The sequence below is a fragment of the Triturus cristatus genome, chromosome 6, assembly GCF_964204655.1.
Source record: "Triturus cristatus chromosome 6, aTriCri1.1, whole genome shotgun sequence".
Lineage (NCBI taxonomy): Eukaryota > Metazoa > Chordata > Amphibia > Caudata > Salamandridae > Triturus > Triturus cristatus.
In genome coordinates this window covers 687577831-687601068 of record NC_140589.1, presented here as the reverse complement: position 1 = coordinate 687601068, position 23238 = coordinate 687577831, and the positions used below count along the sequence as shown (strand labels likewise).

At 42.6% G+C, this 23238-nt stretch overlaps 1 protein-coding gene across 1 annotated transcript in view; it reads right to left on the bottom strand.

The window, feature by feature from the left end:
- LOC146817733 (uncharacterized) overlaps positions 1-23238 on the bottom strand; it is a 43749-nt gene that overhangs the window by 1698 nt on the left and 18813 nt on the right. The window contains exons 2-3 of the mRNA XM_085609673.1: positions 2148-2234; positions 505-630 (exon numbers count right to left, since the gene is read on the bottom strand). Of these exons, the coding sequence (XP_085465799.1) occupies positions 505-630; positions 2148-2234 (213 nt within the window). The remainder of the gene's footprint in view (positions 1-504; positions 631-2147; positions 2235-23238) is intronic.

The window sequence follows — 23238 nt, the reverse complement described above, 5'->3', positions numbered from 1 at the left end:
CAACAAACACCCATGCTTCTGCTCCTTCCTTCCTTGCCTTGGCTTTGAGTTTGAACCAAAAACACCGCTGATTCTTGCTATCTAGTACTATCCACCCATACTGTGTCGCCCACCCAGGCAGGCATTCTTTCACCTTCCACCCATCCTTCAACAACCCATGCATCTGATCTTATTACTATCAGACTCCTATACATGCTTCCAACAACATATCCTTCTCTGCCGGTCAGTCATATTGTTTATCTCGCCCGTCCTTCCACCCTTAGTGCTTTCCCTCTATGTTCAACACATCCATGAAGGTCATCTGATCTGAGTTTGTCTTCTCCATAAAACATTCACAGCTGATTTTGGAATCAAATAGAAGAGGCCATTGGTTACTCTACTCACGCTGGTAATGCTACGTAAAGGGTGTCTTCTTCAACCGTTGTATATTGTCGCACAGTACAGTGAAATAGTGAACACAGTTCCATCTAGCTGTAATGTCAAGAAGTAATGAATATAACTCACCGCCGCCGGCCACTGCTGCTGGATCCCCCCTGGGCCCTGTGTCTCCTGCAGGTGCCGCCAGTTCGCCTGCCCCCTCCGGAATGGCCGCATCGCTGGCCCCGACGGCACTGGTGGATGGTAGTGTGCCTAGAAAAAAGCATCAAATTTTTTAGATGCCTGTAAACCTCCCCCTATTTTAAGTGTTCACTTGGAACATTGAACAAAAAGTTAATGCGATGCAACATACATCAGCACTAGACAGTAAGTACAGTCAGTAGACAGACACTAGTAGGATATGGTTCCACTTCCGAGGGTCATCTAGTCCTACTCTACTCTTTTGAAAGTTAGCCTGAGCCATGAGTAACCCTTTTAGATTCATCATGTCGACTACTACTCTTTTGGTGCATATTATACCTGCCAGCGTATTGATGTGCAGTAGATGCCTTTAAGGCCGCTTGACTGTTGCGTACAAGTGAAGAGGTCGAAAAAAAAACAACATATTGACTTTGTTTAGTTTATATTGCTTAGCCATCACACATACATGTTACACTTTTTGGCATGACTGCAAAATGCTAGCATCATTCACCAGTATACTATCTAACGGCTAACTCGCAGTGTTTTTCTCATATATCATAGGCGAAAGATTCCCTTCTACAAACCAGAGATTTACAGAGCATAGTGGATGCAAGATGATGTAACCAGTATTTCTACGTTCTACGGTGAGGGATCTTCCACAATTATAAAGATCTTGGCTCTTGTTCTTGTTGTCAATCATGCACTTGTAAATGTTTACTGTTTTAATGTTAGGCTTTTTGCTGGCTTATTGACTATGGCTGTCGTAAATTAAATTTCATATTAACGATGTACAGAGTTTGATACTTGTTTCAAATAAACCTTTTGAACTTACACATAGACTCTGTGGTATTTGGTGTGGTGGAGTGGACTTACACAAGTGTGTGAGCAAAATGGTGTTTGTTATTATGTTCTGGATTGTCTCTGTCTCCGTCATCATCAACATTGTGTATCGTCTTCGTGGGGGGGTCGGGAGTGGGACCCTAATGTGAGACACTATAGCTAGTCTGTTAGGGGATCCTGGGTTTTTCTGACTGAGGTGTGATCAGTAAGATCCAACCTCCCATCACCACCATCCTATTTTGTTGTGCATAGTTCTGTATGTGGCTCTGCAGAATCATAGACAATAGTAGTATCATGTACTATCCGATCAAAAATACTAGTCAAATATCTGGTTGGGAATTTTGTTTGTGGTAATTGTCAAAGCCTCAACATTGAGAAGACTTGAAGAGGACAACCAAAGGACAGGACCCAGTGGCTAGAGCTATTGGTCAATCAGAGTTTAATTGTTGCAAAGAAAACCGTCTATTAAAGAGTGGGCAACTGTGCAAGCTTCGCTACACACAGAGTAATAATAGTAATAGTAATAGTAGTAGTATTAGTAGCACAGAGAGTCATAGCAGAGGGAGTTAGAAGCAACTTCGAGGCAGGGATAAACAGAATTAGTAAACAGATAGTCAAGGTCAAAGAAGTAAGCTTTTGTAAAAAAGATTCAGAAAGTGGAACCATAATTTAGAGTTTGGAAAAAAAAAGATGCAGTAACATAACATTTAGGGAAATATAAATGTCAATCTAACCAATGGAGGACTTACTGGGGCCAGCTGCAGGAGCCTCAGTAGAGGAGAGGTCCTGGGGTTCCCCCGCCGACTCCGACCCCGTCTTCTTGCCCCTGGGTGGTGCTGATGATCATGTAAAATATAATACAGAAAGAGACCAACATTAAGGAGTGCTGTGAGAAAAATAATAAATCATTTGGAAAAACAATAAGTCAAAGAACATTTTAGGAAACAACAAGTGCAATAAAATTGCCCTATCTAATCAGATGGATCGACTACTGGCTGCTTCCTAGTGCATTTACGGATCGTCTACTTATTTATGAACAATCCAGTGTTCCTTGATCATTCTGATTCCAAATACTAACAAAGCCTAGTAAGTACCACCTGACCTACACCACCTATTCCAGACGGGCCAATTGTTCACTAAGTCTGCACTTGAATTTTTTGTCAGCCATCAAATGCATAGATGATGAGATGGAGGACACATGCATAGTTGCATACATTAGTGCATACATACAACAAATTGTGGGTTTGTTGCATAATGCTGATCTAGTTCTGCTACTGACTGACCATGCTAAGCCTACCACACACTAAACAAAGTACAAAAGGTTCGACGGAGGACTGGGGTAAGCAGCACTCAGTGACAGAGGATGCGTCACGCAGACCGCATAAAACAATTAGTAACTACTACTAACAAACTAAACCTAGTATCCAATATCCATCCACCACTATTTCACAGTAGGACAATGGAAGGACTAGAGTCTCTCTAGCAAATCGCATTACCTAACTTCAGTTCTGTAAAGTAAACTCTTACATAATCAGCATCAGCACAAGCTAGCGCAAACTACGTTGCAAACAAGTAAGAGTACCACCGGGAACCTGGGTCCTTAAATCAAAGAACATTTTGCTTTTTGGAACGTAATACCAGCAACGCTTGGCACGCAGCAGTAATCTTGTTGTTCATCTAATTTAATATACACAATCAGTTACTCACCAAGCCCGATGACCTCGACACCTAGCAGGTCCAACAGGTCCTGCTCCCGGTCCAGGATGTCGGACCACCGGTGAGCTAGCTGGTTGTGGGTGCGCCGGATCCCAGTGCACCGGAACACGGCCCGGCGCACCTTCGCCCACCGACGGTGCCGCTCCTGGGTAGCGTATCCGGAGCCGGGCCTGCCGCCTGCTGCCAAGGTCAAGGGGAGGAGGCGCTGGATGAAAAAAACAAGAGCCGCCACCTCCTCCTCCCCAAACAGTTGCCGGGCCTGCACCCCTGCAGGACGCATTCTGCCGCAAGGCAGGCGGCGCTTCTCTGCGCCTGCAGGTCCCTTGCCCTTGGGACTTGGTGTGCCCTTGGCCATGGTTCTGGGGTGGGTGGGAGGCGGAAAAGAAAAGTCAGAAGGGGAAAAAAGTTAGGGGGAAGAAGATAGAAAGAACTTTATAAAAGTAACAAAAACACAGTAAAAGTAGAAATAAAATGCAAAATATAAACTGAGGCAAACAGAGAGATAGATAATAACTAAAAAAAGTCAGGAAAAAGGCTTAAAAGACAAAGGATTGCTGAGATAAAGGGAGGATACAAAAGTAGGCCCAGAAACATGGCATAGAGTGAAAAACAAGATGGCCGCGCCCATTCGCGACCGCGTGGGTAAGTTCGCGCGATATTTCTCGCGAACATGTACAATTTATCGCGAACAAGTAAAATGCGCTCCCGAACACGTCAATGCACATCGCGAACACGCTATCCGCGACCCGGAACAGGAAATAAGGCATCGCGAGCGGGCGGGACTATATAAAAACAAGATGGCCGCGCCCATTGGCGACCGCATGGGTAAGATCGCGAGATATATCCCCCGAGCATGCAAACAGTTCCCCGAACATGCTTACCGCGCTCGCGAACAAGAAAAAGCCATCGCGAACAGGTTGCCACAAGCAACTACGCAAGCTCGCGAAGCTTCGCGAAGGTCGCGTAGTGCAATGACATCTTCGCGAAGCTTCGCGAAGCGCGACTACGCGAACTACGCCCAGGGTTAGTGTGCATGTGTATTAAATGTGCCCGTCAATAGCTACCTATGTTTGTATAAATAAACGACAAGGGTGTCTACCGGGATTAGGCACGGTAGGGCATCAGACATGTCAGAGCTTCACTAGTGGTGTAAATACATTCCACGTGGATTCATTGTATGCATAGTCGCCTTTTAATGAATATCACGCAAATCGTCATGGTGATAGGTATGTACGGTTTGTCCAGCATGTCCTCGGTGTGTCTATAAATATATATTTTTAAAAAATAATAAAAAACAGTGGCCGGCCCTGGGGATTGGGGTCAAATAAATATAATTAGGAGACAGGCCCTGGGGGATGGGGTCATCAGGGCCAATAAATTAGAATAAGAAGGGGAACCACACAGCCCCCTTCTTAAAAAATTCAAATAAATAAAAGACTGGCATCGTGCCGGAGGCCACGCCCCCTCCTTGCAGCACTCTGCAAACATGCCCCCTGGTGAATTGTAAGTTGGGGAATTAATTCCTCTTCAATACTGAGGGTCCCTGAGGGCCAACTAGCCCAACAGGCATCTCCAGTATGCGCCAGGGAGCTGTGCTGCAGACAGGTGTTCTGAGGCCAAGCCCCTTTTTACACCTCTCTGCAACGCAGCTCTGTGGCGCTTACTGGAGGTACCTAGTGGTCTAGTTTGACCTCAGGGACCCTTAGGATTCAAGGGGACTTAATCTCTCCACTTAGAACAGCCATAGGGCGCGTTTACACAGTGGTGAAGGGAGGGGACGGGGCCTGAGGTGACGTGTGCAAACACGCACTATGGCACATTTTAAATTGGGGATATAATTTCCCTTCAATACTGAGGGCCCCTGGGGGCTAACTAGCCCACCAAGTGCTTCCAGTAAGCGCCACTGAGCTGCATTGCAGAGAGGTGGTCCAGGCCGTGCCACTTTTTACACCTCTCTGCAACGCAGCTCTCTGGCACTTACTGGAGGTACCTAGTGGGCTAGTTGGACCCTAGGGACCCTCAGGATTCAAATGAACTTAATCTCCCAACTAAAAACGGACACAGGGCGTGTTTACAGAGTGGTGAAGGGAGGGGACGGGGCCTGAGTTAACGTGTGCAAAAACGCCCTGTGGCCTGTTTTAAGAGGTAGTTTTAATCCCCATGCCCTATTATATACTAGGGGCTTACAGAGGAGGTCATGCTAATCACAGGGAGACCCCAACGCATAATGTTCCCTAGTGTATGTAGGTGTTTTCACTGTATTCTAAGTGTCTTTTAACCTACCACTGGCTCTAGGACTGGTTAGTCAGACTCAGTTACCACCAGTATCCATCTGAAAAAGTTGAGGGTACAGGATGATTTTGCAACAAGGCTTCTTTCTGCTCTTCTTATTGTTCTTTCTGCACGTTATCCTTCTTCCTGCACTTTTCTTCGTCTTTGCGGACTTCTGTTGCTTCTTTCTGCACTTCTTTTTTTTCTTACTGTGCATTTTTTCTTCTTTCTTCACATGTCCTATCTCTGTAGGCATAGTTAGAAATTAGCATTTAAAAAACCTTTGAAATTCACAGAAAAAAAACGTAGGTTTCAGGCACGTTATAGTTAGGAATTAGCATTTAAAAAACCTCCTAAATTCACTGAAAAAACCATAGGTTTCAGGGGTGTTATAGTTAGCTGGACTTTTCACTTGTACAAAACCATTGAAATTCCCCCGTTATAGTTAGTTCAGCTAACTATAACTCGCGCGCCCTCAATGCACTGCTGATGACGTCACATATTACATCACTCATGACATGGTCAGTGACATCACTCATGACATCACTGATGACATCTCAAATGACATCACTGATGACATCACTGATGACATCATCCTTGTGATAGAGTGGCAGACCTCCTCTCACCCTAATATAACCTTTGATACACACATTCAAAAATAGAGACTCAAATTTTCAAAACAATGGACATACCAATACCAGTTACAACAACCTCTTCAGTAATTCTAAGATCCTCATACACATCCACTCATTCACCAACAGTCCTATACAGTCACTCCTACATGTACTCACTCATCATATGTACTCATACACCTATACATCCTGTTACACAATGCCACTCATCCATAGAGTTACTCACACACATAGTCACTCATGCTAATAAAGAACCAAACATACATTTACTTGCTTATACAGTTATACACACACCACCACACTTACTTCTATGGAAACTTACACATACTTAGTCTTGTAAACAATCACTTATAGAAACACATACTTATTCATACAGGAACTCTTTCAATCTCTCACTCTCACATATACTCACTTATGTACACCAATAGTCACATGTACTAGTTTAAAACATATGTAGTTACTCATAAAGACTCTATTGAGACAGTCATTCACTCACTAACACACCCATACACACACTCATCCACCCATACAGTCCTGCACACATGCTGTCTTCAACACATACAAACAGTGAGTCACTCATTCATGCACCTATGCACTACGTAATACCCCCCACCGAACCATGCAGACACTCAGACTGATACTCAAAAAAACAACTAATAACCTATATAGACACCCATGTAGCTACTCACCAACCCATGCAGCCACTTATACACAAAGTGAGAGACTGATACAGATATTTACATATTTAACCCCTTCAGCGCGGCGCGGATTTCTGCGCCGTGCTGAAGGTTCTGTGCGCGGGCGGGGCCATGACGGAGCGGTTCTGTCATGCGCACAGCGCAACCGACGCTCATGACGGAACCGCTCCGTCATGAGCGTCGAAGGGGTTAAACATTACTCACTAAGCCATGTTTTCACTATGATGCACTTAATCAGTCAGTTACACAATCAATTTTTCAAAAACAAATCATCCATTTAGACACTTATATACCCATTTATTCTTCCATCGACCTTGAGATATACATATATAAAACATATTTAACTTTCAGAAAAACACACATTCACTGGATGATGTCATCAGTGATGTCATCAGTGATGTCATTTGAGATGTCATCAGTGATGTCATGAGTGATGTCACTGACCATGTCATGAGTGATGTTATATGTGACGTCATCAGCAGTGCATTGCGGGCGCGCGAGTTATAGTTAGCTGAACTAACTATAACGGGGGAATTTCAATGGTTTTGTACAAGTGAAAAGTCCAGCTAACTATAACACCCCTGAAACCTATGGTTTTTTCAGTGAATTTCTGAGGTTGTTTAAATGCTAATTCCTAACTATAACATGCCTGAAACCTATGGTTTTTTCTGTGAATATATATATATATATATATATTTTACCATTACTGGCAGTCGGCAGTAGGTAGTTATAGTTAGGACCAAGTTTCCATAGGAAGAACATTTTTTGTTTTGCTTATAACTTTGGCGTCGTTTGATGAATCTTTATGAGATGTTCCAAACTAATTCTTTGTTCATATCAGCTCCTATGTGGGAAGTTTGGGGGTGATTCGTCAAGGGGGGCCGAGAAAAAAGGGGGGTCTCAAAACAGGTTTTCTCCATGTTAATTTCCATAGGAAACTTTAGACAAGGCTACAGGTTGAACGGGTGAACGGAATTACCCCAAATTTGGCAGGGAGAAGGGTCTTGGTCTAGAGAGCACACTTTTGTTTATTTGGTGTAAATCCGTTCAGTAGTTTTTGAGAAATATTGAAATTTACAGATATCGATATTTGGGAATTCTGCCATCTGATTGACTGAGGCGTTACGAGCAGTATTGGCTGCCATTTTGTGATTCAGTCGAAGTGAGTAAGGGGAAAAAAGGGTGAAAAAAGTGGGAAAGAGGAGAGTTGGAGCACTGTAACCTCTGTGGGGTGTTTAGGGTGTACTATATACGGGGTGTGAAGCAAAGTATTCACCCCTAGCAGTGTTAGAGTGCTGGTCTACAGAAATTAAGTGAGGTATTGCCTAGAGTCTGATGCTGCTAAGGTGAGCTGGTGCGGGAGTCGAGGATTAAAGCGTGAGCCCAAATTGTGTGTCTTATGCTGTGAAGTCATGTGCTGTGGCCGCTGCACTACACCTGTGGAAGTAGTGTCCGCATGTGTTTATACCTACTAGGATGAACTACTGACCCGTACTGGTCTGAAAGTCCTGGGGTACGAGAAATATGTGAGGTATTGTGTACAGTCTCATGGTGCTAGGAATGAGCTGCTGTTCCCAGACTCTGGGATGAAAGTATGAGTCCAAACAGAGTGTCATATGCTGTGAAGTCATGTGCTCTGGCCGCTGTGCCACATCTGTCCAAGTAGTGTCAGTATGTAGTTATACTTACTCGGAGGAACTTTTGTTTCAAACATTGTAACTTGTGTATGGTGCTTAGGGGGTGTTATACAGGGAGTGTGAAGATAAATTTGTGTGTATCAAATCAATTCAGTATTTGTAAAGTGCAAACTACTCACTCCTACGGGTCTGATGGCACTGGGGGCGTAAGCTGAGCTGCTGATAGACTCGGGGTAAAGCCGGTGAACTACTGACCCCTACTGGTCTAAAAGTGCTGGGTACGGAAATTAAGTGAGGTATTGCCTAGAGTGTCATGCTGCTCAATTGAGCTGCTGCTGGACTCAGGTATGAAACCATGAGACTGTGTTTGCTATGCTGTGAAGTCATGTACTCTGAGCGCTGTGCCACACTTGTCCAACTTGTATATGGTGGTTAGGTGGTGTTGTATAGGGAGTGCGAAGCTAAATCAATACGGTATTTGTAAAGCGCAAACTACTCACCCCTATGGGGGAGTAGAGGTGGTGATCAAAGCGAGAGCTCTGTTCTGCAAAGTCAGATGGTCCGGACGCTGCGTCACGGCTGTGTGGAGAATACATTTTGGTGAGGGTGCGGGAGCTGCCGTTACCTGGCCCTAAAATAGTGGGCCCAAGTTGTCAGTTATAGGTTGGCTCTAAAAAGAGCCCGTGTGTTGATTAGTTGGAGCTACATATAAGTGCGGATGCACAGCTTTAAGTTATTCAGGAAAACTGAAGGTATGGCTGGAAGGTATGGAAAGATGTCTGTAGCTCATGCAGCTCCTTGGTAGAATAAGAGATATGTTTAAAGATGGGGAACTAATTTGTATTGCCATACAAAACGATACATGATTGGGAGACGAAAAGCATTCTTTTTTAAAAGTAGGGTGCACATTCGTTTTGTGGAAAAGCATCTTTGTGATTGGTTAAGAAAAAGCAGTTTCAACGTGGAGTACATATCATAGGATAAAAATTGTCAACTCAACCACATCTGCTACTTGCATTTGGAAGGCACTGTTTGAACTCAAAACAATTGTGAACTTTTAACCTGCACATGCCGTTAAATTTTCGAGAAAATGTTGCAAACAAATATGGTTAAGTTTAAAAAGATTGATGAACTTTTAACCTGCACGTGTTGTAGAATGTTCTAGAAAGTGTGTTGATAGAGTACGCTGCACTTCTGACATCTACATACATACATACGGGGTTGAGGGTATGGCGCGTATATACGGGGCTGGGGTGGGGGTACGGCACGTACATACGGGGCTGAGGGTACGGCGCATACATACGGGCTGGGGTGGGGGTACGGCGCGCACATACGGGGCTGGGGGTATGGCACGTACATACGGGGCTGGGGTGGGGGTACGGCACGTACATACGGGGCTGGGGGTACGGCGTGTACATACTGGGGTGGGGGTACAGCGTGTACATACGGGGCTGGGGGTATGCCGCGTGCATACGGGGCTGGGGTGGGGGCACGGCGCATACATACGGGGCAGGGGGTACGGCACGTACATACAGGGCTGGGGTGGGGGTACGGCGTGTACATACGGGGCTGGGGGTATGGCACGTACATACGGGGCTGGGGTGGGGGAACGGTGCGTACATACGGGGCTGGAGGTACGGCGCGTACATACGGGGCTGTGGTGGGGGTACGGCGCGTACATACGGGGCTGGGGTGGGGGTACGGCACGTACATACGGGGCTGGGGTGGGGGGCCGTACGACTCGTACCCCAGGCACATGTGTACCCAGGGTAGGGGTCGTACACAGTTCGCTCCGTACGGGACATTTTCCATACGCTTGTGCATTCGGAACGCCGGTACAGATCGGACTTGTGCACTCGGACTTCAGTTTTATGACTCGTACGTAAAACTGTCCGGGGACGTCTCGTAGACTTTCCCCGAGGCGATTTGTATGTATTTTCCCCGTACGAATCGTACTTCACCGTTTGTACGGTACTTGTACGATTCGTACATAAAAAAATACGGATACGAGTCGTACGGGAAAAAAAAATACAGGATCGGAATCGGCCCCTTGGTGTAACATTTTCCTTTAGACTTGTATTTTCTTCTGCAGCACTTTCCACAACGATGACTTTGGAAACATAAAACTGGCTGTCTCAAGCTTCTATCTGCTTCTTCTCCTGGAATCTCACATGTCACACACTGTTCGATGAAAGGCAATGCTGTTTCATCAGAATAAGTTTCAAATTTAGGTGCATCCTTGACCCATAGTAGCATATGTATATGAGGTGCACCTCTTGCTTGGTACTCCTTTCTCCAAAAGAAATCGGTAACTTCTCCAAGAGGTGGATTCTTTTTATTGCAGATAAAAGACATCATAGCTTGAAACCTATGATTAAAATATCTGCACACATTTACAGGATCCAATGAACACAGTTCACCAGGAGTCTTTATTTCAACATTTTTAATATTGAATTTCCCTTCTCTTAGAAACTCAAGCAAATCTTCCCATGCATAATCTGCACAGCTAAGTGTGACAAACCATGTTGGTGTACCTAAGTTCCGTAACATACACATGATGATGATACCAATACTCATTTGTTCTACGTTGACATGCCATCAAATTGATTAACTGTGCTTCTAAATTTTCATCTGTTTTTTCAACTTTCTCCACAAATTCTTTCGCAGAAAGAAGTGATTGATGAACTCAAGTTTTAAGTATGTGGTTCAATGATAAAGAAGATAAATCACTTTCAAACAAAAGGTGAAATATGTATGGAATGCACTGTCGAAATCTAGGATCTTCAGAATATAATCTTGTTGACCGATATTCTGAAGCTGGAATATGTACAGGTCGGTCATCATATCGTCCACCTTCTCCAGTAGGAAACAACTGTGGAAAACAACGAGCTTCCAAGCTCTTCTCCCATACACTCATTGGAGTTCCCTGTGCTTTTTTCATTTGAAATAACTCAATGCTGCTTCCTATTGCTTCTTTTGAATGCAAAGGACATATTGTGTAATGTTCATAAATCTCTTCAGTCCTTGACTTGTCCACTTTCTCTATTTGACCACTTGAAATTTCACATTCATCTTCTAAACTTATTACCTGTTCATCCACGTTTACAGTTTTGTAATAAATATTGTTCTCTATAAGATATAAGGTAGCCTTTTCAACTTTGTTAACATCCACAAATTCTTGCCATATTTTCTGATTCTTTGTTGGTACACCATTATTTAGAATGACTACTGCCTCATTTTCGTCTTTCTCTCCAGCAATAGTTTCAATATTTTTCTTAAAATCCAAAGGTAAGTAAACCACTATCAATCTTTCAGCCCTCTTTGCAAGTCTGTTGGTGGCAGTTTACCTGTTTTAGGCTCCATCCGATTTATAGTTTGAAAAAGATGAACAGATTGAATTTGAACCGACTCATATGTATTCAATTCTTTCAGTTCCTCCGGAATTGCTACTAATTCTAAGTTATTATGTACTGCTCTAGCAGGCATTTTGTTTTCTTCTAATTTGTTGTAACAATATTTACATATACGTTGATCACTACCTAACTCAAATCGACCTTCCACCAACAAGTATGTTGCAAATTCTTCCGACTTACTATTGTTCTCCTTTTCACTTTTCAAATACAAATCAACATTCCTAGTTTGACTTTTATAATGACTACGTCGACAACAAACATATTTTGGTATTTCAGAGCACACTACATTAAACCTTCCAATTTCTTCTTCAAACTGGTCAGTGCTAATCACTTTCCCATCTCCTTCAACATCTGTAATTGTCAAACTTTCACTTTCTATTGACTGCTCTTCTGAACCAAAATATCGCATTTCAAAATCATCACAATTGTTTTGAACATCTGATAAAGAACCATATAAAAGAGCTGTATTCAGTTCAATTAAACATAATGCAGGACTTTTTACATAGTACAGTTTTCTTACAAACTTCCTCATTTCTAAATGGTGTACTGCTGACATCCGCAAGTGATGAAAAACACTTTTATACACTTTTCTTGAAAGACAAGCCAGAGAATGCCCATGTTTCTCAGTATATTTTCTTACATTACATGGATCTAGTCCTTGCAACAACTTAATCTTCTGTTTAATACTTTTCTATGTATATTCTCGTAGCAAATTTTGCATTATATCAATAGATTCCTGTCGAATACTACAAATACTGCTACAACCCCACTTATACACAGGAGCTTGTGTACGTTTCCCTTGCACTTCTTCAACTATTAACTCTTCTGCACTTTTACCAACCAACTTTTGGAAGGGGACAACCATCCTGAACTTTGTAGCAACGACCTCTAGTAACAACTGCAAATGGTAAACTATTTTCCTGGAAGTAACTTTCCTCATTAAGAAAAGGCTCACTACTGGAAGTATGTTTCCGATGTCCACTAAAGATTTTGCAAAAGTTGGTTCTGTTCACCAGTCTTTTTCTTCTACTTTTCTCTTTCAACACTTTGATTAGTTTATCTAATACTTTGATCCTCTTCAAAATCACAATGAATAACTTCTGTTTTAAAGTGAAAGCAGTATCCACTATACTTTCGATACGCTGCTTCTGTTTGAATTGCAGCTTTTTTTAAAAATTTGCAGCATGTCCTCATTAAATTTTGAATCACTCTAGTTTGAAAAAGTCTCTGACGAATTTCTTGAAATAGTTTTTGTCTCCGGGTAACAGATACTGTTTCTTTATCATGTTTTCTTTTCCTTGTATTTGAAATTGAAGTCTCCTTCTCCTTACTTGAAAAATTCTTCTTTTTCCTTTGTGTGTTGTTATTTTCATTAAATGTTCGTAATATTTTTTTCAGAAATTGTCGAGTGTTTTTTACCAGAAGAAACTGTTTGTGTAGTGCTCTCATATTTTTGTAATTCCAAATCTTTTCTTTTCTGCAATTATAAATGCTTCTTTTCTTGTCTTTTTTTCTCAGTTCTTCTAGGCATTTTCAAATTGTTATCCAAACGAAATAATTTTGTGAAAAAAAAAAGATTCAAATATTTTTTACATCAGTTCAATATATTACAATAATACCATACAATTACATAAATTCTACTGACGGCTTCCAGAGGCAGTGCTGCAATGCGATGGAGCACGGCAGGGGAGCAGTAGGATGACGGGTAGTGCCATAGAACATACAGCAACTATTTATTTAATTATTTACATACACCTTTACAATTTACATGTAAGTACACTACCTCGTACTTTTCCCCTCTCCACCACACCCCACCACCCCACAAACTCCCTCTGCAACCCACCGCAGAGAACTTTATAGATAATATTTAAAAAAATTGTAATCTATATACTTAGGATGATATTACCATCCAAACGGCACACAGAAAAATTACCATTATTAGCCTAACAATTTTATCTACAACTTCGCAAACATAACACTGCACCCAAAGCTTTAATTGGAGGGGAGGGAGTCTGAGCACCGGCAGTTTATTTTTGGGGGCCTCGAAACGGATCTCTATGGGGCTCTATTTTCGGGCCTCGCAACGGTAGTCCATTGTTTTTTTTATTTTTATTGGACTGAAGTGAGACAGTGAGACCATGCACATTGCTCACTACTAAATAGTGGAGACATCATGCCAGGTGAGTCGCGCTGTAGGAAAAAAGCAGGGGCATATCATCAACTGCCAGCGATAATTATCGCTGGCCGTGTCTAGCGGGCACAATTCTAACGCCGCCTATCGCCGGATTCCATCGCCCGGTTAGCACACTATTAGCAACGCGCATCGCCGAGGCGATAGAAATCCCGGCAATAGCAGTGTAATTCGGCAATATCGCAGAATTTCCAGCGATCAAACACAGCATTAGGATAAATATTGTAAATAGGGAGATGTGGACTTAGCATGACAATCCACCTCCCATGACACATATGGCTTAGTAATAAAAAGAGCAGGCGTAAGAAACCGGCGATATACCCGGTTAGCACTACATTTTCAGTCACTAGGTGGGATAGCGAATCCATTGTTGATAGGGAGAAGCCGGAATAGCGGTTATTTTCGCTGGATTTCTGTCGGGAACGCCTACCTCGCATCTCATTAGCGATGCGAGGCACTAAGGAGATTGGAGCTAAGGCATGGATCCACGCGTTAGTGTGTCCATGCTGATAGGGCGATAGAATTATCGCCGCTTTTCATCCGAAAACGGACGCAAAAGCGGCGATAATTCTAACGCCAGGCCTTGGTGATATGCCCCAAGATCCTTTGAAGAGAGCCATTTTCTCTCACGATTTCCATTCTCTTTTTGCAGTGTCGGAGCAACATCATCGTGGCATGATTAGCAGAGAGACCACAAGGCGCACAACGCCCATTGCCCCTGACTCCCTTAGACAGCTTCGCAATAGCACACACAGAGCCTCACCCGAGTACTTCACAGGTCTTCAAAAGACCTTTTGCTTGTAAATGATGCTCTGTTTTTTTCCACCCCTTTTTAGAGCCCCTACATCCCCACTCTGCCTATTGCTGAAAGAACTAGCCTCCCCCGAAATTTCGCTCTTGTTGCACCTTTGGAGACGACCACACGCAGCCAACTCCAACACAACCCTGCTCTCACCTTTCACAGGGTGTTGTTGTAGAGCTACGAAAACACACGCTTTGCCTGGCTCACTTAGGTGCATTTTATCAAGAACGGCGTTAAAATTATTGCCGCTTTTTCGGCAGGAAACTGCCGCTAAAGCAGCAATAATGAGCTGTGAATTCCCATAGAAGCCCAGCTTCACACCACAACCTGGCCGGCTACGGCAATTGACAAGGGAATATTATCAAGCCCATTATCGCCGCTTTAGCAGAGTAATAATTTTAACGCCGTTCTTGATAATATACCCTGTTATCTTTCTAAATTAACGTCTAACACTGAAAAGCTGCTTTACATTTCTTTCCCTACATCAACCTTTGTTTAAAACACCACCAAAGAAGGGTGGTGAACTCTGGTCCACAAAGAGCAACTCAAAGCTTTCTTGTTCTTTATCAGAAACTTCATCTGCCTCTCAATGATTATCGCCAGCCTTTTCGGCCCCTTAAGAGGCTGGGTGAATGAGTATAATACCCCAGTATTTAGGATCGGCGGCGGAGAGTGCACGAAAATGAGAACAGATAGTTGAATAAAGGGCGACTGGTTGCATGACCAGATGAATGAATGGATAGCTAGATGGATGGATGTATGGATATATGGATGAATGGAAGGATAAATGGATGCATGGACCAGTACTTAGGATACACGGGTGGGCTGATAGACGCATAGGATTGGTTCTGGGACAGATGTATGTATGAATATATGGGCGCATAACTGGATGGATGGCACAGTGCTTACCATAGGCGAGTGGGCTGATAGATACTTAGAATAACTGCAGGGACAGATGTATGTATGTAGGTAGGAATGTCTGAATGAATTGAAAGATGGTTGGATGGCGCAGTGCTTAGGATGAATGGATGCAGGGCTTTAAGTGGGCCGGCTCTGAGCACCGGCAGTTATTTTCAGAAAAACTCGAAACGGGTCTCTAGCGGGCTCTATTTTCGGCCCTCGCAAAGGTAGTCAAGTTTTTGCTTTTTTTTATTGCACTGCAGTCAGAGCATGCACATTGATGTGTGCATGCTCATTTTGCTCACTACTGAGAAGTGGAGACATCATGCTACGTGACCCACGTTGTAGGAGGAAGAGCAATCCTTTTAAGAGCGTGTTTCCCGAATGTAGGATAAATCGAGGGGATTTTCTTCAGCACACAATGCTAGTTATCTTCATGTAGACCACGCCCCTACTTGGATAGCCCACACCCCTTTAACAGGTTTGCCCCACCCCTTTTAGAGCAACCCCAGTTTTTTTCCCAATTAAAGCCCTCACTGCACCATAGTAACAAAGAAATGATCCAAGCTTCCATTTAAATGTACAATAGCAGCAAGTTTCATGATTTTCCATCAATGCTGGCAGCCTTCTATCACAGTGCAAGAGTGTCTATCAGCACGAAGACTTGTTATCCACAGAAATAATGTGTGATTTGCATAGCTGTCTGCTGGAACACTCATCACCAAAAGGTATTAAAACATGCAAATCTGCAAGAAAAACATATACGATACCATAAACCGCTTCATAAATGGGCCCAGTGCCACTACACCACCCTCATCCCCATCCTTGCTTAACCTTACGAAATCAAAGAAAGACCCCAGCAAACCTGGTAGAGCCACTATAGCAATACAGGGACTTAATTTGAACAAGTCTCTGCCGCAGCGCCCAGCAACAAAAGGTATCAAAACATGCAAATTTCTGGATAAAACATGTACCATGCCATAGAGTGCTTTATAAATTGACCCAGTGGCACAACATCACCTTTACTAGCTACACATATGCACGTTACAAATGTCCGTGTTATAATCAGCAACATACCCACCTCTCCCAACCCCACCCCTTCCCTTGCTTAACCTTACGAAATCAAAACAACAAGCCCCAGTGCTCCCATTAGCGCCACTATAGCCATACATAGCCTTAATTTAAACAGGTGTCTGCTGGAACGCTCATCAGCAAAAGGTATTGAAACTAGGCCTGGGCGGTAAATTTCGTTCCGCTCGCGTATTTTGCTATATTTTGACATTTTTGCGTTCCGCGGAGAGCGCGAAAATGTCAAAACTTTTGCAACCTGCCGCGAGACGGAAGTTTTTTCTTGTTCATGCTTTAAAAATGCATTCTCGCCACAAGATGTTGGATTGTTGGTAGCCGGTCGCGATTTCCCGCGAGAGTTTGCGATCGCGAACACGTCATTGCTATCGCGAACAGGAAATAAGCATCGCGAGCAAGATGACCGCGCCCATTAGTTGGTTAGCAAGTTGGAGATATATTTTCCCGTGAGCACTCAAAAACACATCGCAAACAGACAGGAAAAGCATCTTCCGCATCTTCGCGAAAGTTTCACATGCTCGCGGATATTTGCGCAATTTCGCGAGAATTTGCAAAAGTCAATTTAGCAAATTCCACCCACCCTTAATTGAAACCTGCAATTTTCCAAGTAAAACATACACCATACCATAAGGCTGTTTATAAATAGTTCCAGTACCACTACACCACCTCCACACCCGCCCTTGCTTAACTTTATGCAACAAAACAAAGAGCCCCAGCAAAACTGGAAGCGCCGCTATAGCCATACAGAGGCTTAATTTCAACAGATATCTCCCAAAACACTCAGCAGCAAAACGTATTAAAACATGCAAATTTGCGGATAAAACATATACCATGACATAGGGCGCTTTATAAATGGTCCCAGTGGTACTACATCACCTTTAGTAGCTAGACATCTGCACGTTACTAAAGTCTGTGTTTTAATCACCAACAAATCCCACCTCCCCCACCCCACCCCCACCATTGCTTAACCGTACGAAATCAAAGAGAGACCGCGACCATTCCTAGTAGCGGCACTATACCCATACTGGGGCATAATTTTTAAAGGTGTCTTCTGTAACGCTTATCATCCAAAAGTATTCAAACATGCAAATTGGCGGGTAAAACATAAACCATCCCATAGCACGGTTTATAAATGGGCCCAGTGGCACTACACCACCTTTACTAGCTATACATCTGTATGTTAATAAAGTCGTTTAAACACTCTGTACAGTGAATAGCAGAGGATGGGGAGAGTAATCAAAGTTGTAATTTCCAAACTTTTGATATACCGTCCCTTTACTGTATGCATATTAAGGACATTAAATTGAACGAACAAATTGACGAGTATCTCAAAAGAGATAGTGAAACTGAGCACCGGTAAAACCCAGACCACTTAAACACCTACGTATATTCAGCACAGGAAAACAGCCTGACAATTACTATCACTTGTAATGATGACATGTAGTTTACTAATGTCAAGAAAGTCATACAGAAAATATACCATTTTCATTTCTTTTTTATCTCTCACACATTTATAAAACATCTCTTCTAAAGAAACACTCCCCAACCACTTCTGTTTCATAAGAACAGACAATAATTAATACTTTTACTACCACATATTTTAGTATATCTACCGTTTTATTATTCACTAGTCACAAACTACTAAAACTATTAACTATACCCAAATGCAAACCAGAAACCATGTTCATATTATATCTCAACCTATGATCAAATTATTCAAACTATGCGTACATATAAAAGGAACGTAATACTTTTACTATCTCCATCGCCTCTCTATGTAATCTCCAAACACTGTAGACGGCCTCACAGTACAACAACCTACCTAGACTTATATTCAAATCTACCTCTCACTGTCAAAAATGAGACCACAACCTGTCCACATAACATTTCTAGCTTTGGTTTTATCGCTCTTAACTTAATAACACATACATCTCTTACCTCTCCCCTTCCCCACTACTTCCACAAAAAGTATAATTTGCATACGTGGGACATTTTGTTTATCTCGCCTGAATACATTAACAAACCCAAATTAACGCTGTACCTCATTTTCAAAACCATACAGTCCTTTGAAGAGGAGAAACTACATTTCTTCTTTGTGAAAAATTCCTAAACATATATAAAGTACATATTTAACAACTTTATGCATATTTTATAACCAATATAAAACACCACACTTTACTAACAGTATACTATTTTGAAATAAAAAATACTTTCAAACTGAAAAATACCACCTCAAATACTTAATCACTACTACAGACCACATAACATACATTGTTAATTTCTACCTCACCTTTGTAGTTGGTATGCAGATTTCAAATGTCACACACGCATGCAATTCTTTCTTTGTCACACAGTACATGTTTTGCACCGCTTTCATCAAGAATGGAACCAGTAATGGCACAATTTCTCTGTCGCTCCACATATTAATACATGTAAAGAACAAATCAGAATACTTAATTCCTTCTTTGACATTCCAAAACCTATCTCCATTGGTTATTTTTGAATTTTCCATCTGAAAAGCTACTTAATATTCCGCGCCACATACAGGTCAGAAGTTCAACCTATTTTATCACCACACTTTTTGGAACATTCTACGGCACCTGCAGGTTAAAAGTTCATGATTTTTTATACGAATCATTTTATTTTTCAGCATATTCTCAAACATTTACCAGCACTTATGGGTTAAAAGTTCACCATTGTTTTAAGTTCCAAATGTACCTTCCAAATGCAAGTATCACGTCTAGTTGAGCTTTTGCACATTTCATACTATCGACTGTACTCCATGTTTAGACTGCTCTTTATTAACCAATGACAAACATGCTTTTTCACGCAACTAATATGCACCCTAGATTTTAGTACCCAATGCTTCTTATCTTCCAATCAATAATCGTTTTCTGTGTAGTTTGCACTTTACAAATGTATAACACCACCTAAGCACCATATACAAATTACCGTGTTCCAAACAAAACTTCCTCCTACTACGTATAAAATATTACTGACATTACTTAGACACGTGTGGCACAGCGGCCAGGGCACATGACTTCACACCATAAGACACACAGTTTAGGCTCACGCTTTCATCCCCGAATCCTGCACCAGCTCACCTTAGCAGCATCAGACTCTACGCAATACCTCACTTAATTTCCGTACCCAGCACTTTCAGACCGATAGCTATGAGTAGTTCGCTTCGCACCACCTCTGTAGCACACCCTAAACACCCCCACAAAGGTTACAGTGCTTCTACCGTCCTCTTTCCTACCTTTTTTGCCCTTTTTACCCCCTTACTCGCTTCGACGGAATCACAAAATGGCTGCCAACACTTCCTAGTTGCAACCGCTCGCAGCGCTCCCAACCAATAAGCAGCAAGCTCGTGCTCATAACGCCTCAGCCAATCAGATGGCAGAATTCCCAAATATTGATATCTGTAAATTTCCATATTTCTCAAGAACTACTGAACGGATTTACACCAAATAAACAAAAGCGTGCTTTCTACACCAAGACCCTTCTCCCTGCCAAATTTGGGGTAATTCCATTCACCCGTTCGACCTGTAGCCTTGTCTAAAGTTTCCTATGGAAATTAACATGGAGAAAACACATTTAGGGACCCCCTTTTTTCTCAGCCCCCCCTTTATGAATCACCCCCAAACTTCCGACATAGGAGCTGATATGAACAAAGAATTTGTTTCGAAAATTTCATGAAGATTCATCCAACAAAGCCAAAGTTATAAGCAAAACAAAAAATGCTCTTCCTATGGAAACGTTGTTCTAACTATAACTACCTACTGGCGACCGCGAGTGGTGTGTTTTTCAAGTCCGTATTTTAACAGCATTCTAACACTGTTTCTACTCACCTGACTGACTCCAGTATTTCCCGAATCAAGATCAGTGCTTGTGTTTAAAAGAAAAGTACCACCAAGGTAAAAATTATTGGAGACTTCCAGTTTGAACTTTGAGACATTAACACAATGCACTTTGGGACTTGCAGTAGCTTTAATTCAGTCACGTGTTGCATCTTTGAAAAAGCGTGCCTCAGCACACCTGCAAACTATTTCATTTCCTTCTGTGAGCAAGGCAGTTAGCCGAAACGTTAGAAGATGGGATGGAAGATGTAAATGGCGCTGCTGTACTTGAGAAATAAACGGCATTTGCAGCAAAGGGTCTCACTACTTTTTGGTGACAGTGATGTATTGATGGGCTGCCCCGTGCCCATTCTTTGTGAGGCCGCTCTGTAGGATCCTGGGCACCAGTAACGTGGGAACTTTTGGTGTATATTAATTGAGGTGCCTGATCCACTCGCGCACCTAACCTACTGAGGTGATGCCAATGGTGCAAAAAGGATGGCGCGAGGAAGAGATTCATTCAGGATTATCTCCTGCCATGATCATGCTGCGAGTGGTGTGTTTTTCAAGTCCGTATTTTAACAGCATTCTAACACTGTTTCTACTCACCTGACTGACTCCAGTATTTCCCGAATCAAGATCAGTGCTTGTGTTTAAAAGAAAAGTACCACCAAGGTAAAAATTATCGGAGACTTCCAGTTTGAACTTTGAGACATTAACACAATGCACTTTGGGACTTGCAGTAGCTTTAATTCAGTCTTGTGTTGCATCTTTGAAAAAGCGTGCCTCAGCACACCTGCAAACTATTTCATTTCCTTCTGTGAGCAAGGCAGTTAGCCGAAACGTTAGAAGATGGGATGGAAGATGTAAATGGCGCTGCTGTACTTGAGAAATAAACGGCATTTGCAGCAAAGGGTCTCACTACTTTTTGGTGACAGTGATGTATTGATGGGCTGCCCCGTGCCCATTCTTTGTGAGGCCGCTCTGTAGGATCCTGGGCACCAGTAACGTGGGAACTTTTGGTGTATATTAATTGAGGTGCCTGATCCACTCGCGCACCTAACCTACTGAGGTGATGCCAATGGTGCAAAAAGGATGGCGCGAGGAAGAGATTCATTCAGGATTATCTCCTGCCATGATCATGCTGCGAGTGGTGTGTTTTTCAAGTCCGTATTTTAACAGCATTCTAACACTGTTTCTACTCACCTGACTGACTCCAGTATTTCCCGAATCAAGATCAGTGCTTGTGTTTAAAAGAAAAGTACCACCAAGGTAAAAATTATCGGAGACTTCCAGTTTGAACTTTGAGACATTAACACAATGCACTTTGGGACTTGCAGTAGCTTTAATTCAGTCACGTGTTGCATCTTTGAAAAAGCGTGCCTCAGCACACCTGCAAACTATTTCATTTCCTTCTGTGAGCAAGGCAGTTAGCCGAAACGTTAGAAGATGGGATGGAAGATGTAAATGGCGCTGCTGTACTTGAGAAATAAACGGCATTTGCAGCAAAGGGTCTCACTACTTTTTGGTGACAGTGATGTATTGATGGGCTGCCCCGTGCCCATTCTTTGTGAGGCCGCTCTGTAGGATCCTGGGCACCAGTAACGTGGGAACTTTTGGTGTATATTAATTGAGGTGCCTGATCCACTCGCGCACCTAACCTACTGAGGTGATGCCAATGGTGCAAAAAGGATGGCGCGAGGAAGAGATTCATTCAGGATTATCTCCTGCCATGATCATGCTGCGAGTGGTGTGTTTTTCAAGTCCGTATTTTAACAGCATTCTAACACTGTTTCTACTCACCTGACTGACTCCAGTATTTCCCGAATCAAGATCAGTGCTTGTGTTTAAAAGAAAAGTACCACCAAGGTAAAAATTATCGGAGACTTCCAGTTTGAACTTTGAGACATTAACACAATGCACTTTGGGACTTGCAGTAGCTTTAATTCAGTCACGTGTTGCATCTTTGAAAAAGCGTGCCTCAGCACACCTGCAAACTATTTCATTTCCTTCTGTGAGCAAGGCAGTTAGCTGAAACGTTAGAAGATGGGATGGAAGATGTAAATGGCGCTGCTGTACTTGAGAAATAAACGGCATTTGCAGCAAAGGGTCTCACTACTTTTTGGTGACAGTGATGTATTGATGGGCTGCCCCGTGCCCATTCTTTGTGAGGCCGCTCTGTAGGATCCTGGGCACCAGTAACGTGGGAACTTTTGGTGTGTATATATATATATATATATATATATATATATATATATATATATATATATATATATATATGTATTGTTAAGGGAAGTGTGGACTTTCCCATTGGTTGAAACGGCAAAGTTGAGCTAGCAGTTTTAAAACTGCCCTTCCAGTCTGCAATGGCATGTTAGGAGCCATGTTGTACTTTGTCACTCCCAGGTTGAAACAATCAGTTCTGCAGCCCTGTGTGGACACTCTAACATACAGGTCCTGGGTACCCATGGTACCATTTACTAGTGAGTCATAATAAGCAAGTTAACTTATGTAAATTGGGAGTACCCAATTCAACATGCAAAGGGTTAGAAAACTGGCGCTGATGTCTTGTGTTGTGCACACTGCTGAGAAGGTAGTCACACCTCTTTTCAGCCCATGCTATTTTGTTCCCCTTCCAGGCCAGCAGGCTGCCAG